The sequence below is a fragment of the Kryptolebias marmoratus genome, linkage group LG18, assembly GCF_001649575.2.
Source record: "Kryptolebias marmoratus isolate JLee-2015 linkage group LG18, ASM164957v2, whole genome shotgun sequence".
Classification (NCBI taxonomy): domain Eukaryota; kingdom Metazoa; phylum Chordata; class Actinopteri; order Cyprinodontiformes; family Rivulidae; genus Kryptolebias; species Kryptolebias marmoratus.
This window is the reverse complement of record NC_051447.1, coordinates 3073331-3090032: the sequence shown is the minus strand read 5'-3', so window position 1 is coordinate 3090032 and position 16702 is coordinate 3073331. Positions and strand designations below refer to the sequence as shown.

General features: G+C 39.2%; 1 protein-coding gene across 4 annotated transcripts in view; it reads left to right on the top strand.

The window, feature by feature from the left end:
- The window catches only part of trappc8 (trafficking protein particle complex 8), a gene marked incomplete at its 5' end in the record, with an annotated part of 70957 nt that overhangs the window by 44827 nt on the left and 9428 nt on the right, over positions 1–16702 (top strand). For 2 of the 4 annotated variants that reach the window (XM_037981319.1, XM_037981318.1), the window contains 8 exon segments: positions 1705–1810; positions 3623–3780; positions 4076–4509; positions 7516–7672; positions 7754–7850; positions 11691–11759; positions 11847–11905; positions 15187–15393. In XM_037981319.1, coding sequence (XP_037837247.1) covers positions 1705–1810; positions 3623–3780; positions 4076–4509; positions 7516–7672; positions 7754–7850; positions 11691–11759; positions 11847–11905; positions 15187–15393 — 1287 coding nt within the window. 4 annotated transcript variants of the gene reach the window in all.

The following is a 16702-nucleotide window of genomic DNA, read 5'->3' as shown; positions in this document are numbered from 1 at the left end:
AGGAGCTTCTGATGAGGTCACGCCATGGGCGTTCCCAATGTGAGACACTCACTCATGCTACTCAGAGAACCGGGGTTACGAAAGTAACCTAAAGTTTTGTGAAAAAAGGCTTACCAATGCCTGCATTTTATGAAGAGGCTGAAGCAAGCTAGCCTCAGTGCTACTGTGCTGTGTTCTTTTTATCGTTGTATGTTGGAAAGTGTCCAGACTTTTGATATAACTATTTGGTACAGCAGCAGCTGCTCTGAGGCCATGCGTTCATTTTTTCATGCTCATAATATATTTGGTCAATCCGACAGACACTTACTGGCATTGATGCCAACACCTAGTTTAGATAATAGTGATAACATAAGAAAAAGTGAGGAGGGAGGAAAATATGGGTTTATTGTAATTGATTTCATTATTGCAATATTAAACAGTCCCTCCAGAATTTCGCGGGTATTTTTTGTGATTGTTGCAGGCTAAAATGCCTGATTTTGCGGGGCATTTTCCTAAAAGTTGCGATGAAAAAAATTTTTTTTTTACTAAAATCAATAAAAAAACAACTTTTAATATATAAACCAAAAATACTTTCGAGTTTTGTAAGATAATTACCAACAAACATTGACATTATCAAAAGGTGCTTTATTTGAGAACTTTGATAGCTTATAAACTGACATTCATGACCATTTCTGGATTGTCCCTCGTCTGCAGCTCTCCTCACGTTTTGCAGGCGCAAAGTTTTTGTCGATGGATGACTTGCGTTTATGTTCGATGATTACACTGCAGGACGTGCAAAACAGCTTCCCCCCCACTCTCGTGCAGCTGGGTAGGAAACTGTTTGCGACCGCAGTGAAGTTAGTCTTAAGTTGGATGTTGGATATTCGCGCTCCGCGGAGTTAGCGGCGTCTAGCTCACGGCTGACCTGAAACAGGAACGCTAATGTCGGTCAGCCGTTCTCTGCCGGCCCCTTCTCTCACCTGCGGTGGTTCACTTAGGGACGGCTGGCCGACATTAGAGTTCCTGTTTCGGGTCAGCCGTGAGCTAGACGCTGCTAACTCTGCGGAGCGCGAATATCCAATATCCAACTTAAAACTAATTTCACTGCAATGTTTTGCGCGGTCCTTTGCTGAAATCTTTGTGGGCAAATGTGAAGCATTAGCGCACATTTTCGCTTCGGTCACTACTCCTGCATGCTCTTGGCATTCTGATGTTAACAGGAAGTGACGTCACATTTCTTCTTTGTGAGTTATTTTCGGTTATTTTGTGTTCCACACTACACAAACTCACAAAGAAGACACTAGACCACAGAAACGGTGTCAAATCACTTTAGAAACAATAAATATTGGCTTAAAGTTGCGGGAAAGTTGCGGTGTTTTGGACAAAGTTGCAAAAAGTTGCGATTTTGTGGGGTTTGCTTGATTTTGCGCTTATAGTTGTGATCGCAACATCGTGAAATCCTGGAGGGTCTGATTAAACAATAATTCTGATATCATGCAACCCTAAGAATGTTGAATGGTGTTAAAGATTGTCACATTTCTCTGGTTTCAAATGAATAGTTCTCTAAAATCCAAATCTTTATGGTGGAAGCTTTAGAATCTTCTGTGATTGATATGTATTGAGAAAAATGGCTTTAAGACTGTCAGTGAAGTACTTCAGAGAGCGTTGATAAGAATGAAAGATGATGTGATTGTGAGCTAACATTAAGAGTTTCTTTGATCTCAGGCCAGACTGAGGCTTCTGCCACACAGAATGGGTCAGCTGAACATTGTAGGAGTAGTTTACGACCTGACTTCACCTTTCATTGGGGACACAACTTCAAATACGGAAGGTAAATAAAAACACACCTAATAAATGCTTGAAATAACGTTGAGTGCTTTAGTGTCAGTAACATTTAAAAACATCTTCAGTGACAATCCTTAACATACACACTGTTCATTCTTACATTTTATGGATTTACTTTCTGTTTCTGGTTATCTATTAAACAGGTTCCACCTGCATAATGGAACAATTACAAAAAGTACATTTGCAATAATAATAATATTTATTATAATATATAATAATATTATATATTATATATTTATAAAGCATTCCATATTTCTAAAGAAAATATTAAAACCGGGGGTGCAAACTTGTGCTTTTTTCTCTCCCACTCTTTGACTTAAAAACATAATGTTATACGTACAGCATCTGTTCCCTGATGGAAAGGAACGGGGTACAACACATAAAGTATGGGATATCACACTCCCGTGTGTCCTTGCTAAAGATACCTCTAAGCACACCTTTACACAATCACATGATGATGAAAAGTGACAGGCTTTGCCTGCAATTATTATATAGGCCTGTCATCACATCATTCTTTAGTTTGATAGCTGCTTTTTACCAGGCCCAGTTGCGCAGCAGGGCAGCCTGATGTTGTACCTTGTTCTTCTCGTTCAGGGAACAGTAGTTATATGTATACCGTCCCTTATATATATATATATATATATATATATATATATATATATGTGCAGTGCATGTAAATGGCACAGGAAAGGCAACCTTTTCTGCTCCTCAGATGTAGAAGGAGATGAAAGTAAGATGAATGTAAAGAACTTGAAAGCTCAACAGTAGAAAGCTGTAGTTTGAAGGGATAACTATAGGGAGATATGCAGCATTCAATACCAGACCTTTAAGCTAACAGAAGTAAACTAAACACAAGAGGGATGCACAAAAAACATAAATTGTCCCCAACTGTTTTGAAGTTGTCAGACTGAGGAGCATTGGCATATCCAGTGACTCAAGGGGTCCAAATGAAGGATCACAAAGAGCAGGAAAGGATGTTAGATTTAATCACAGGAAGAGGCCTTTAGCTAATAAATCAACAGGTAGGCATACTGCCTTTACAGTTCTGGGTATGGATGTAATATATCAGATTATCTCAGCGTGCCAGCCATTAAGGGGCCACCAAAATCACAGATAGATCCTGTCTTTGTATTCTCTCTTGTAGTGGCAATATCAGTTCTACTAGGGGAAATCCATACAGAGCCATAGGTGGGCTAGAACATCTACTCCCAGCAGAGATTTCTTATCTATTGAAAAAAACAAGTGGGTGTAGGCCCTAGTGGTGAAGAGATTTGCCAAACCAACGTCAGATTTGAGCCACCACTAAAGGATGGGTCCTCCATTCCCTTTTTAAAATGGGAATGGTTGTGAAAACAAAAACAACTGGACTTCTATTCTGTAGCTGAAGACGTTTCGCTTCTCATCCGAGGAGCCAATTGAGTAAGCTCCTCGGATGAGAAGCGAAACGTCTTCAGCTACAGAATAGAAGTCCAGTTGTTTTTGTTTTTTAACTTTTTTTGAATTTACCATGGCCTGGATGACTGAGAATCTACACCAGCATGTCACAGACTTATATTGGAACAACTAAGTTATTACAATATGAGACTATAAAAATCACTTTGGCTTCTAAATTGTAGCTTAGCTGTTTGATTGGAGTATATCTGAGGTGTTAGTTAAGTCTTTTGATAGTTACATTTATATCTTTCTTACTTTCTTACAACACAATCAGGCATTCATGAAAATAGCAACTACACATCATTCAGGATAATTTTATTATACTGCAAAAAATTAAAAACTGTTGGATTTCCTGTGGCTACAGGTCAGCAAACACCAAATCTGATGATGGTCCGTGGCAGACAGGACCTTAAGATCCAGGGCCCTCGACTAAACCTGACCAAAGAAGACAAGATGCAGATTCGACATAATGTTGATCGACGTCTGGATCCTATCATAACACCTCCAATGCCCCTGATGGAGGTAGGCCTGGCTCTGGAGACACAGATTCTGTGACGCAAGGCTGAATCCTCCAGGCTAACACAGCCTGGTGGGTTCATGCTTAAAGCAGTTCATCAGTTACCTGCTGGGAGCTCATTGTTTCTTTATCTTTACAGCAGCAGTCACCAAATCAGCTAAGCTGACTTCTTCTACCTGAATTATTGTGTAGTTTTTGGTGTATTATTTCCTAATTATTCAGAGAAAATAAACACATTGAGTGTTTTATAAGGTGACAGTTCATTCAAAATATTTACTTGTGTGTGTGTGCTTGCCTCAGGTTTTCTTCCTGCAGTTTCCCACTGCTCTGCTGTGTGGTGAGATCAGAAAAGCCTATGTGGAGTTCTGTAATGTCAGTGCTGTTCCTCTGTGTGGTCTTCGTGTGGTGTCTACCCACCCCGACTTCTTCACCTTTGGCAGCCAGGCCTCAACACCACCCACACACCTCACTCCAGTCTCGACTGAAAACTGCTCAGCCTATAAAACCTTTGCCACAAGCCTTCAGTTGGGTTCAGAAGCCTCAGAGATTTTGATTTTAGCAGAGGAGTTCAGACAGCCATCTGGGGTGATAAAAATCCCTGTAACGGGGGATATGCTTCAACCAGGAGAGTCTATTCAGCTGCCTCTGTGGCTCAGAGGGCCAGACCAGGAAGGGGTCCATGAAATCAACTTTCTGTTTTACTACGAGAGCTCAGAGAAACAACTCAAAATCAGGTAAATAAATTTAAAAAATGTGTGAACTAAATGGTATAGTTTTTATAGTGTAATTGTGTACTCTAAACAAATACAATTTGTCTAAAAATATGTACTAGCCTAAATAACAAAAAACATCAAGCTCACCCACTTCAAACTCAGGTCCTTTACTAGACACTTGGAAGCTTGAGGGTTCTGTGCAGTATCATTGGTATGTCATTTGGATTTTTATAAGTACAGCTGAATGGTGTCCAAGGGAGGTAAGGTGATCACAACTGAAGGGGTTGAACTACCTGAAGGCAACATTGCAGATGTCCAGGTCAGCTACAATTACCTTGGAATCCTGCAGACAAATGGCAGTCAGGATGAGGCCACAAGGAAGTCAGACACAACCAAGTACCTACAGAGAGTAAGGTAGATCCTGAAGAGCCAGCTGAATGGTAAGAACAAAGTCCAAGCCATCAACACATATGCAGTAACAGTCATCAGATACCCTGCTGGTGTAATAACCTGGCCAAAGCACGAAATAGAAGCCACTTACATCAAGACACAAAAGCTCCTCACAATGCACAGAGGGTTTCACCCCAAGTCTAGCACCTTGAGACTGTACACTAAGAGAAAGAAGGGATGCAGAGGGCTAGAGAGCATCAGAGCCACTATACAGGATGAAACAACCAAGATCCTGGAGTATATCAGGAAGAAATCCCCCAATGATGATCTACTAAGAGAATGTCTCAGGCAGCAGAAATCGGACAGGACAAGCCCCTGCATGGCATGTACCTCCAGCGGATTGAGGAAGTGGCTGATATCAACAAATCCTACCAGTGGCTAGAAAGGGCTGGACTGAAAGACAGCACAGAGGCACTAATCATGGCAGAACAAGAGCAATAGAGGCCGGCGTCTATCATACCTCGCAGGACCCAAGATGCAGGTTTCCAAATTGGAAGAATGTCTCCAACCGATCCCAGGAACAACCTCAGAGATCTCTGTCCAGAAGAGCGCAGTCCTAGGAACAGTTAAGATACTGAAGAGAACCCTCAAGCTCCCGGGCCTCTGGTATAATATATATATATATATATATATATATATGTAAGTTACTGAGATTTTATGTGATGGACCAGCACAAAGTATTGCATAATTGTGAAGTTTAAGTGAATTGATACATGGTTTTCAAAATGTACATATTTTTTGGTCTTCATTATGCTTCTTGATCACTAATGTTCTAGAGCAAATCTCTGAGGCTTTCACTGAACAGCTGTATTTTTACTGAGATAAAAGTTACACACAGGTAAACTATTTGCTAATTAGAAGACTTCTAAAGACAATTGCTTGCACTGGGTTTTAGTTAGAGGTATGGGGCTGAATACAAATGTGCGCCAAACTTTTCAGGTTTTAATCACATAAAATCCTAGTAAAAGAAGTTTGTAGTTGCAACGTAGATATATATATATATATATATATATATATATATGACTTTAAGTACTTAGGGTCAACTGTCCAGGAAAATGGAGATTGAGGGCATCAATGACTGGGAGCTAAAGTTAGAGAGGACAGACTGAGATGGTTTGGTCAGGTGTAAAGAAGGGACAGCGGGTATATTGGAAGAAGGATGTTAGAGATCCAGCTGCCAGGAAAAAGACAAAGAGGAAGGCCAAATAAGAGATGTATGAATGCAGTTAGAGAGGACATGGAGGTAGGTGGAGTGAGGACAAAGGATGCAGAAGACACTGTGGTGACACCTGAAAAGGGAACAGCTGAAAAGAAAAGAAGAAATTAAAAATTAAAATATATATAATTAAATATAAATAAAATTTGTTTAAGTTGTTCATCCACAGGCTATAAATGTGTTATTATTTTGTCATGGTTTAAAGCTGAACTGAAATCAAATCTCAAAAAACTGACATTTCATGAAAGTTATTTAGTCAACCACATCCACACAACATTGCAGGGACCCATTTTTCTGACTTAAAACTTAAATAAACTGTTTTTAGCGTGGAAATAGAAGAAGAAGACTTTGCGGGAGTAATGTATATACAACCATACCAGAGTGAACCTAAACTGACGGCTGGATCTCTGGAATCAGATGAATACTCTTCCGATTCAGATTCTGATGATCACCAGGACCGTCATGACTGACAAAACAATGCGCATAACGATTGAGGTGGGAACGTGAAACAGTGAAGACTGATTACCTCCAGATCATTATCATGACATCAGCACACGACACTGCAAATCAACATAAAAACTGCAGGAGAGAGCTAACATTGCTAACTTGAAGGTAACCCAATGCTACCGATGCGAACTGAAAGCTAACTTCTAAAGTACGTGAGTGTGCTTTAGAGTAGTGTTTATGAACTCTCACACCAAAGTAAACTAATCAACAGCAGTTTTAGACTATGAAATTTGTTTAATCACACAAAGAATGTCTATATTTTTTCATCAATAATAAACTGCTCTGAATCAGAAACTGATCTCAGGCTGTCCACCTGTAAGCAGCTCATACCTTTTAATGACAGCGACTGTTCCCATGACATTTGTCTTTCTTTTAAAATTAAAAATAGTTAGAACTGCTGCTGGCAAAAGGTCCTGCTCTTGTGGTGTGAAGCCAGTCCACCACATTAACAAGGGTCAGAGCGGTGCTCCTCTTTGAAGTGATCCAAACCCAAGTTCTGATAGTAATTTCCACATCGGAGCTTATGGATCCAAATCTGAGGAAGGTTTTTATCTTTCGGGAAGCCAAAAAATGAAACTCTAGTACAGTGTTTCTCAACCTTTTTTGGGCCGTTTCCCCCTATCCATTATCTGGATCAGCTGGTTCAAAAAAGTTATTCTAACAGACTGAACTGTATTGTACCAGTGTTCATCCACTCACTGAGGAATTGATTACAGTAAGCACATTTTATGATTTTCTTTTAACTGGTATTGGCTTCAAAACACTTTTCAGTTCAGTTTTAAGTTGGGTGTTATTTGGTCCTGTACCAGCAGAGGGATCTAACAGTGTCTTCCTGTTTCTGACTCCATGTGAAGTCATCGAGTGTTACGTCACACAGTGTTCATCTGCGCCAGTCGTTCCCTGAGCATCCAGGCTTCAGCGTGCCGCAGCACCGCTCCTCCTCTTCACTGTGTAGATGATAAAGGCAGCAGGGGAACTTTGGTCTTTATTGATGTGGAGAATGTCAATACGGTAAAAGAGACAGAAATTACCACACCTGAAGTACATGTTGGGTTTTAGTTCTGTTTAAACATTGTTCATTTTGTTTTACAGAGTGAAAGTGGCATACATGAGTTCCACATCATTCAGGTGTCCAGTGGCAGTCAACACTGGCGTCTCCACAAATATATTAATCCCTCCAAAGATAATGGTATGTCTGCCAAACTGCCTTTCTTGGGCCACAGGCCACCACAATTATGGTACGTACCTCAGTTTTAGGGTCATGGATTGGTATGGGTTGACTTCAGAACAGTAGGAAAAAGAAACAAGTGACAGGTGCTAGTTTTATTTTCCACTTATTTTAAATAGACAATAAACCCCTCAGAAGCAGAAACAAATAAACAAATAGCCCTTGTTAGTGAGGAGGCTATTAGGTAGTAAATCATTTACAGCAAGGTAGGATTTGTTAACTGGTAACTTCACTCTAAAACACATGCATAAATACATGCATACAGTGCCTTGCAAAATTATTCACCCCCTTGGATGTTTTCTGCTTTTATTGCTTTCTGAAATTAGTCATGAGTACTATAAATTGTCCTTTTTTGCAAAAAAAGAAAAAAATTTCAAACCTTCAGTGTCAAAGTGAAGCCAAATTTCTACAGAGTAATATCAATTAAATAAAAATATTTGATGTAAAATAGGTATGTGCATAAATATTCACCCCCTTTAAAAAGACTTAATTCAACTCGGATACTATATTATTGAAAAATACAAGTCAGGGGATTGATCCAAAAGGATTTTCAAGACCCTAAACAGTGGTTTTCTGTTCGATACTCTCCAATATAGGTCAGACTGGCGAACAACCTGGGAAACAGTGGTTATATGTACAGTCTCACCCATCTCACCCTTTGAAGCTTGGAACTCCTTCATACTGCTCACAGGTGTCTTAGTGGCATCTCTCACAATTGTCTATCTTTTTTTTTCTCCTAATATTTATGCACTTCTGTAGAAATTTAGCTTTACTTTGACCCTGAAGTTTTTTTTATATATATTTTGTAAAGAAGGCCAATTTATAGTGATCATGACTGATTTATTACAGTAATAAAAGCAAAAAACATCCTAGGGGGTGAATACTTTTGCATGGCACGGTACATACATACATACACAGGTGAAGCGTGTTAAACACCTGGTGATGTATTTAACAATTTAACAACATCAAATTACATTACTAGGAATGCTTTGAAATGATAGAGAATTTATTTATGACCTGTTTGGCTTTCCATACATGTACATCTCATTCATAAGGTTAAAAACAGAGAGGGAGTTCTCCCACTCATTGTCTAATCAGAATTTGTGATGTTGTGGAGGATCCAAAATGTCCGCCAAAATGAGAGAAATGTCAACAAACATGTGTCAATGAAAAGACATCCCATTTTTTAAATTATCTAGGTCGTTAGCTATACACTGGATCTTCCTAAAATTCAACACACTGGTGTAAAATCATGTCAGCTACATGAAATGAACACAATGAAAGCTGAAGAGGGCAGAGGAGAGCCAAAAGTCAGCAGGGAAGCTGAAGTTATGAGAATATGTATTGGACAGATGGATTGTCAACATAGAGGCCTGTAAGTTGTGATTGCAACATCCTGTCTTTATAAAAAAATAGTAACTATACTAGTATAAAAGTAAGACATGCTTGACAGTTAAAAACAACACAGTAATATGTTTGGGGATCCAGATTGGAAGGAGCTGACGCTTCAAAGAAATCAGGATATGTGCACTTAAATTCTATATCCAAATTCTTGCTTAGACATGCAACAGTAGTTAATCACATACATCTGGTGATTAAGACAGAGTTTCTAGGCGCAGGCAAGGTGTTGAGGGGATCGGTTTTGGTGGCCTTAGGATCGCATCTCTGCTTTTTGAAGATGATGTGGTCCTATTGGCTTCATCAGACCGTGATCTACAGCTCTCGCTTGGAACGGTTCACAGTCGAGTGTGAAACGGCCGGGATGAGGATCAGTGCCTCCAAATCCAAGGCCATGGTCTTGAGCCGGAAAAGAGTAGAGTGCCTTCTCCGGGTCAGGGAGGATGTCCTGCCCCAAGTGGAGGAGTTTAAGTATCTCGGGGTCTTGTTCACGAATGAGGGAAAAATGGAGCGGGAGATCGACAGGCGGATTGGTGCAGTGTCTGCAGTGAAGCGGGCGCTGTACCGATCTGTCGTGGTGAAGAGAGAGCTGAGTCAAAAAGCGAAGCCCTTGATTTACCGGTCGATCTACGTTCCTACCCTCATCTATGGTCACGAGCTTTGGGTAGTGACCGAAAGGACGATATCGCGAATACAAGCGGCTGAAATGAGTTTCCTCCGCAGGGTGTCTGGGCTCTCCCTTAGAGATAGGGTGAGAAGCTTGGTCATCCGGGAGGGACTCAGAGTAGAGCCGCTGCTCCTCTACGTCAAGAGGAGCCAGTTGAGGTGGCTCGAGCATCTGGTGAGGATGCCTCCTGGACGCCTCCTGGTGAGGTGTTCTGGGCACGTCCTACCGGGAGGAGGCCCAGGGGAAGACCCAGGACACGCTGGAGGGACTATGTTTCTCGACTGGCCTGGGAACGCCTTGGGATTCCCCCGGAGGAGCTGGCCAAAGTGGCCAGGGAGAGGGAAGTCTGGGTTTCCCTACTTAGGCTGCTACCCCCGCGACCCGACCCCGGATAAGCAGAAGTGGATGGATGGATGGATGGATGGATGGATGGATGGATGGATGGATGGATGGATGGATGGATGGATGGATGGATCTGGTGATTAAGACAGCCACATTATATATTTCTTATATAAAAAGCAAAGCCAGGAAGTATCAGTGTGAACATTGTAGATTTATCATGTGTAAATACGTTTTGAAGGTAGTTTTTCTTGATAAATTGACTAAATTCTCGCAAAATTGTACACTGTAGGGTGTACAATTTTGCAATTTCTCTAGATGCTTTTTGCATTTATTGGTGAGGTTGTAACATGCACAAGATGCAGGCAATGCTGCTACAACAAGACTGATTCCTGTTTTAATAATGGCTGCGATTGTCCATTGAGTCATATGAAGACAAGATGAGTGCTCCCTCTCTCTGTCTAACTCAGAGCTCATTCTCCACTGATCACCAGAAACCCAAGACTTTTAACACACTGCTAATTTGAATCAAGCAGGCAGCTCCTTTGTTATACAAAAACATGATTTACTGATAGGTCTTCTGACATGTCCTTATTAGAGGTCAGCAGAATTGTCATATATACACGACTGACTGTTGGTCCTATGTCTTACTGATAAGCTTTGTTCAAAAAAGCACAATCTCTAATGACCTTAGATTACACAGTTTTTGCCACTTGCCATTTTGTCTAATCCCTGGGATTTTCTGCATTTCTTTTGAAATAAATAAATTTAGAAAAATAAACAAACAAACAAACAAAAAACAACAACTGGGTCTTCCTGTGTCCCTTACTATTTCTGTCACAACAAATAGTGGCAGCAGTGGGATTGCTGGTGTGATTTTTTGCACCCAAGCTGAGGTAAAAGTATATGGCCAAAGTCTGCAAAATTTTTCATCTGAAATTGGTCATTTTTTATTTGATTTGGACCCTCGCAAAAAGCTATTTTAATAAAATGTCACTCTCATTTAGAATAGAATGGTGATTTCCTGTGATTAATGTATTCTTTGTCTGGTTGTATTCACCAGACATCAGTCAGTACTGTTCAGTATAAAAACTTGTATTGTTACACCCCTGATAAATTATAATCTAGATTCTCACATACATTTGATATCATTTGTAATAAGTAGCGGTTAATATGTTCAATTATGTCCACATTCTGTAACAGTCACCATTATTTCTCTCACTCACATAAGGTGAAAAGAATAACTAGCTGACATACTGGCTCATTATTCAACCTTTGATTTAGTGTTTTGTGTCATAATGCATGTTTGAGCTTGTATCATTCTGCTGTGATAACTTACAATATTTTCAGCAGTATCTGATGACAGATCAATAATTAATTTTTTTTTTCAACTGCAGACTGCAAACTGAGCAGCAGAGAAAGAGCCAAACTTTGTTTTAGGGCCACACGATGCGAACCCCATCAAGGTACTTAATTGTGGGACGTTGGCCATTTTTGACTGGATTTAGTTTTGGACTGAGAACAGATTTATTGTATTTCTTTTTGTTTTTTAGGTAACTTGGACAACATTGAGAAATACACCTTTGCAGACCTGAATCTTGGAACTGAACGGGTAAATTCAGTTAAATCATTTTTTTAGTTTGTTTGTTTTAGGACTACATATTAAGTTTCCAGTGTTACAGACAAAACCCAATCATTCTCTGTTCCCTTCATTTACTGACACTGAAGAGAAAACTCTCAGACAATTAAAGGTCTAGTATTTCTTAAAAGAATGCATATCACCTGCCACCTTGCATTTCAGAGTTTCTGTTGTGATCATCAGATTCCCCAGAGATTCCATCAGTCCCTGGGGTTTTATTGTGTTTCAGCTTTTTTATTGCCTCCTGTATTTCAATCTCTGCTGTACTTAAAATCATTCCCTAATACTACTTTTTCCACACAAAGCAGGTAGATTTAATTTGGTGAGATACATACCAATTTGGTGTTTAAGTTCATTATTTATTGGGTTTGGCTCCTCATATATGTTTCTATAGAAGGATGCAAAAGCATTGGCTATTTTATTTAGGTGCAGAATAACAGGAGCATGGTCACTCAGTGTGATTGTTTCTATACCGCAGTCAATCACTTTATGCATATGTTGATGAGAAATACAGAAAATGTCTATCCTTGAGTAACTATGATAGACATTTGAGAAAAAGGTAAAATCTTTCATTCTGTGTTTAAATCTCCATGTATCCCCCTTCCCAGCTCTGTTATCATGTTAAGTATTTTTGTTTTCTTACTTTGCAACCCCCCCCTTCCAACATTCAACCTACTATCAGTACATACGTCTCATTTTATCCTTAATGACCTTTTCAGTGGAGAATACCACTGACTTGTAAAATGGCCACTCCTCTCTTATCTCCAAATGATGCACTGTTTGGTTTACCCAATCATGTCTTAGTTTTTTATGTTCTAACTTGTTTAAATACAATATAATAATATAAGCATTGCATTTTCTTTAGCTAGCGAATAATCTTCTACCTCTTTAGAAGGTGATTTAAACCATGGACATTATATGTTACAGTTGTTAATTTGTCCATATATACGTTAAAGGTGTGCTAAGAAGCACCTTTCTCATGGTGACACTTCTGCAAACAGCACTACTATTGCGAGGCATGTACATTTTAGGGTGTGATTGCACATTTGTTAGGATATTCAGATTAATGTTTATGTGTAATAGAACAAATTTAAACAGAACAGTAAACAGACTTCCGAACAATGAACTAATCCAACAGGCATCTTTGAAACCAATTGTTATAGAGACAAAAGGGTGTGACGAAAAGCCTCCATCTGACACACTCCATGTAGTAGCAACTGTCTGACACCAGGAGGCTGCTCCCAGGGTTGCTTTTGCATAAACCAGAGTAAAGCAATTAAAACGAAACAAGAGTCATCTTACCCTCTTCCATGGCAGCGGACGTTTCCTTTTAATTTTAGAAATGTAATATAAATACTTGTAATACCCTACTTTCACCTTCCGTATCACTTAGGCCATATGCAAAGTTTGATTATATCGGCCCATTTGTTTCTCAGAAATTTTATGTCTACCTATTATCTTGTATGAATGCCTACATGTCCACGACTCTCAGCATTGCTTCTCCTACTTCTCCGGATGCTGTGGTCTAGGTGTAATATAGTTCTTCGTAATATTTCTCGCGCTCTTCCACCTTGATTTCTATTCCCATCCAGGGTTGCTGCTGGTCTTCTGAGAGTGGAGAACGTCTTCACTCCAGAGTCCAGATATATTTTCAGCTGGGCAGGAAAAGGAGACACTGCTCTCACGTTTTTTCTCTTTAATTTGCTTATTGATTTCTTTCAATTATTTGCGTTTCTTCTGTATATCTCCAGTATAGTCATGGTCAAAATATACTTTCTGGCCATGGTAGGTAACATTGTCACATTTCCGTGCCATTTGTATTATTTTTTATTTCACTCTATAGTTGGAAAACCTGACTATAATTGATTGTGGTGGTGTCTTTAGGCTTCATATTCAGTGATCGGTTCACCCTCTCCACAAATATTCATATCTTGCTATAATTTAAGTGCAGTGCGCAACCTGCCTGTTCTGAAAGTAATTATGTAATTCTTCTCCTCTCCCTCTTGTATCCCGTAAATGCGTAGGTTATTACGTCTCACTCTTGATTCAAGGTCCTCACATTTGGCTGAGAGTTTGGCTTCTCTTTGTAGCAAATTGTGCATCACACAGTCATGGCGAAGTAGCTGGTCACGTTTTGTCGTTCTCTCAACAAACTGTTTAGGGATTTTTCAACCCTGGACAACGCGGCTTTGGTGTTGTTAGAAGCATCGGTATCTTCCTTTCTCAGTAGTTTTAACTCAGTGAGCACCGTCTCCATATTGTCATTGGGATCACTCTTGTCCGAGGCCACATCGACATATTGACAATTTTATTGTTTTTTTTTGTTCTAGATTTATTTTTCTTTTCAGCTTCTTTTCTGAGAGTGGACATCCTTGGTTTTACATCATTTTAATTTGCAATAGATTATGTGCTATTTTTCTATGTTTTAGCAAGTTTTTAGGGCCTTACCCCAGATTGGAAGAATCGGGCTGCTTCTCCCCTATGGCATCACCGGAGGTCATGTTAAAGTTTTAAGCAAAGATGTGCAATGAGTAGCACTTGGGAGCATGTGCTGTGAATGACTTTCAGCTACAACCACACCAAATTTTAGCACAATATCTGTAAAATTGACTGAATTATACTCATTTTTGTTTTTTCTAACGTTAATTAGCTGTGTTAGCTATCTTGAATGCAGCTGACTTTAAAAGGTAATCAGTTGTAGATGTACTTTCAATGATTATTTTCCAAGAGTTTCATTCAAATTTGTTTAGTGGTTCATGAAACATTTTGCTAATACTACAGGCAAATGAACACACACATCCAAAGGCAAAAACATTTGCCAGCAGGCAATAAGTCGTAAATATAGGCGAGTGTCATCTACATAGCCATGAAGTGTAGGGAAGTATAATTACTCTTTCATTTTAAATCATAACTGTTACTTTATGTTAGCTGCATTACAGTCCTCTTCTGAATGAGGCTGCATGGTCTGTTGACTTCCTGTTGTCATTAGTAATTTAAAAAATCAGGTTTATATTTATGGACTGAAAACAGTGAAAACCAAGTGGACGTTACAGCTTAGTGTTTTATGGAACAGCCCTGCCATTATGTAAATTCACATAAAAACAGATTCCGTTTCCACTGCTCACATATTCTCAAGCTGATCCAAATTATTTTTAAAAAGGAAAAGGATTTCACTGAAACAGACAGATATAAAGTTAATTCAGTCAGAAGCCTGAGTGCTTAAAAAAATCTGTTGAACCTGTTTCTGTGTGCAGATCATCAGTTCTTACACTCCCTGTGGAGATTTCTTCTTCCGTTGTTGTTACACATCAGCCTTTGAGCCAGTAGATTTAACATCCAGGACACCCAATAATAGCAAGAGTCAGAACTCTGGACCCACTGAGTACGCTGCTGGCTCTGATGTGACAAGGATCGCAAAGACATGTAATGAACTCGACCTCAACATAATTGTCATCTGGAAGGTATGAAAAATTCATGTGCTACGTAACGGCTAGTTTGTTTTTTTTTACTCTTTGCCAAACAGTGAGACCAGAAAGATCCCAGCTGTGCTGTTGGATTTGATGGTTACTCTATATTATAAACACAAAATGCAACTACACAAAGTATGTCCAGGATGTACCCTGCTTCTTGCACAAGGAGCCTGAATGGAGAAGCGGGTAAAGAAAATGGATGGATGAATGAAAGTATATTTAGTAAAAACCAGGAAAATGATTCTTCTTATACAGAGTGGGCCATTTATATGGATATACCTTAATAAAATGGGAATGGTTGGTGATATTAACTCCCTGTTTGTGGCACATTAGTATATGGGAGGGGTAAAACTTATCAAGATGGATGGGGACCATTGCAGCCATTTTGGATCTAACTTTTGTTATTTCAATGGGAAGAGGGTTATGTGACACATCAAACCCATATACTAATGTGCCACAAACAGGAAGTTAATATCACCAAGCATTCCCATTTTATTAAGGTGTATCCATATAAATGGCCCACCCTGTACATCTTTCTCTTATTCTTATTTACTAATTTTATATATTTTAATATTATTATTATCATCAGTTATTTATTTATTTATTATTCTTTCATCAAAATATTGTCAGTCTATTTTCAGTTTTGGAAAAATTCTCATTCGGCAAGTCATAGCGATGCCTTAATAATGGATTATATTAGTTGGATTAATTGAATTATTATTATTGATTGATCAGTTTAATTTAAACTATTACAATTAAAAGCGGAAATATATATATACACTTCTGATCAAAATCTTAAGACTAGTCAAAAAATTGCAAGAATTTGCATTTTGCACTATTGGATCTTAAGAAGGTTCTAAGTAGAGCTTCACACAATGTTAAAGGAAAAAATCAGTGCAAGAGACAAGAACTTTTGAGTGGGGAATTTTCTGCAAACTGCATTTACACTCAAACATGATTTTTTCAGCTGATCAAACGTTTAAGACCATAGTCTTTAAAAGCCAAAAGCTGTGCAAAAATCTGGATTCCATGTCATTTTCTGTCAAGTCTTTACACTGTCAAGACCTCCTGATGGCAAAAGCAAAAAAGCTCACTGACTTTGAACGTAGTAGGATTGTTGAGCTGCATAAGCAAGGCCTCTCACAACGTGCCATCGCTGCTGAGGTTGGACGCAGTAAGACAGTCATTTTGCATTTTTTAAATGATCCTGAGGGTTATGGAACAAAAAAGTCAAGTGGTAGATCCCACCTGAGATGTTTTCTACACGGCACAGTGGTGGGGGCGCCATCATGATTTGGGG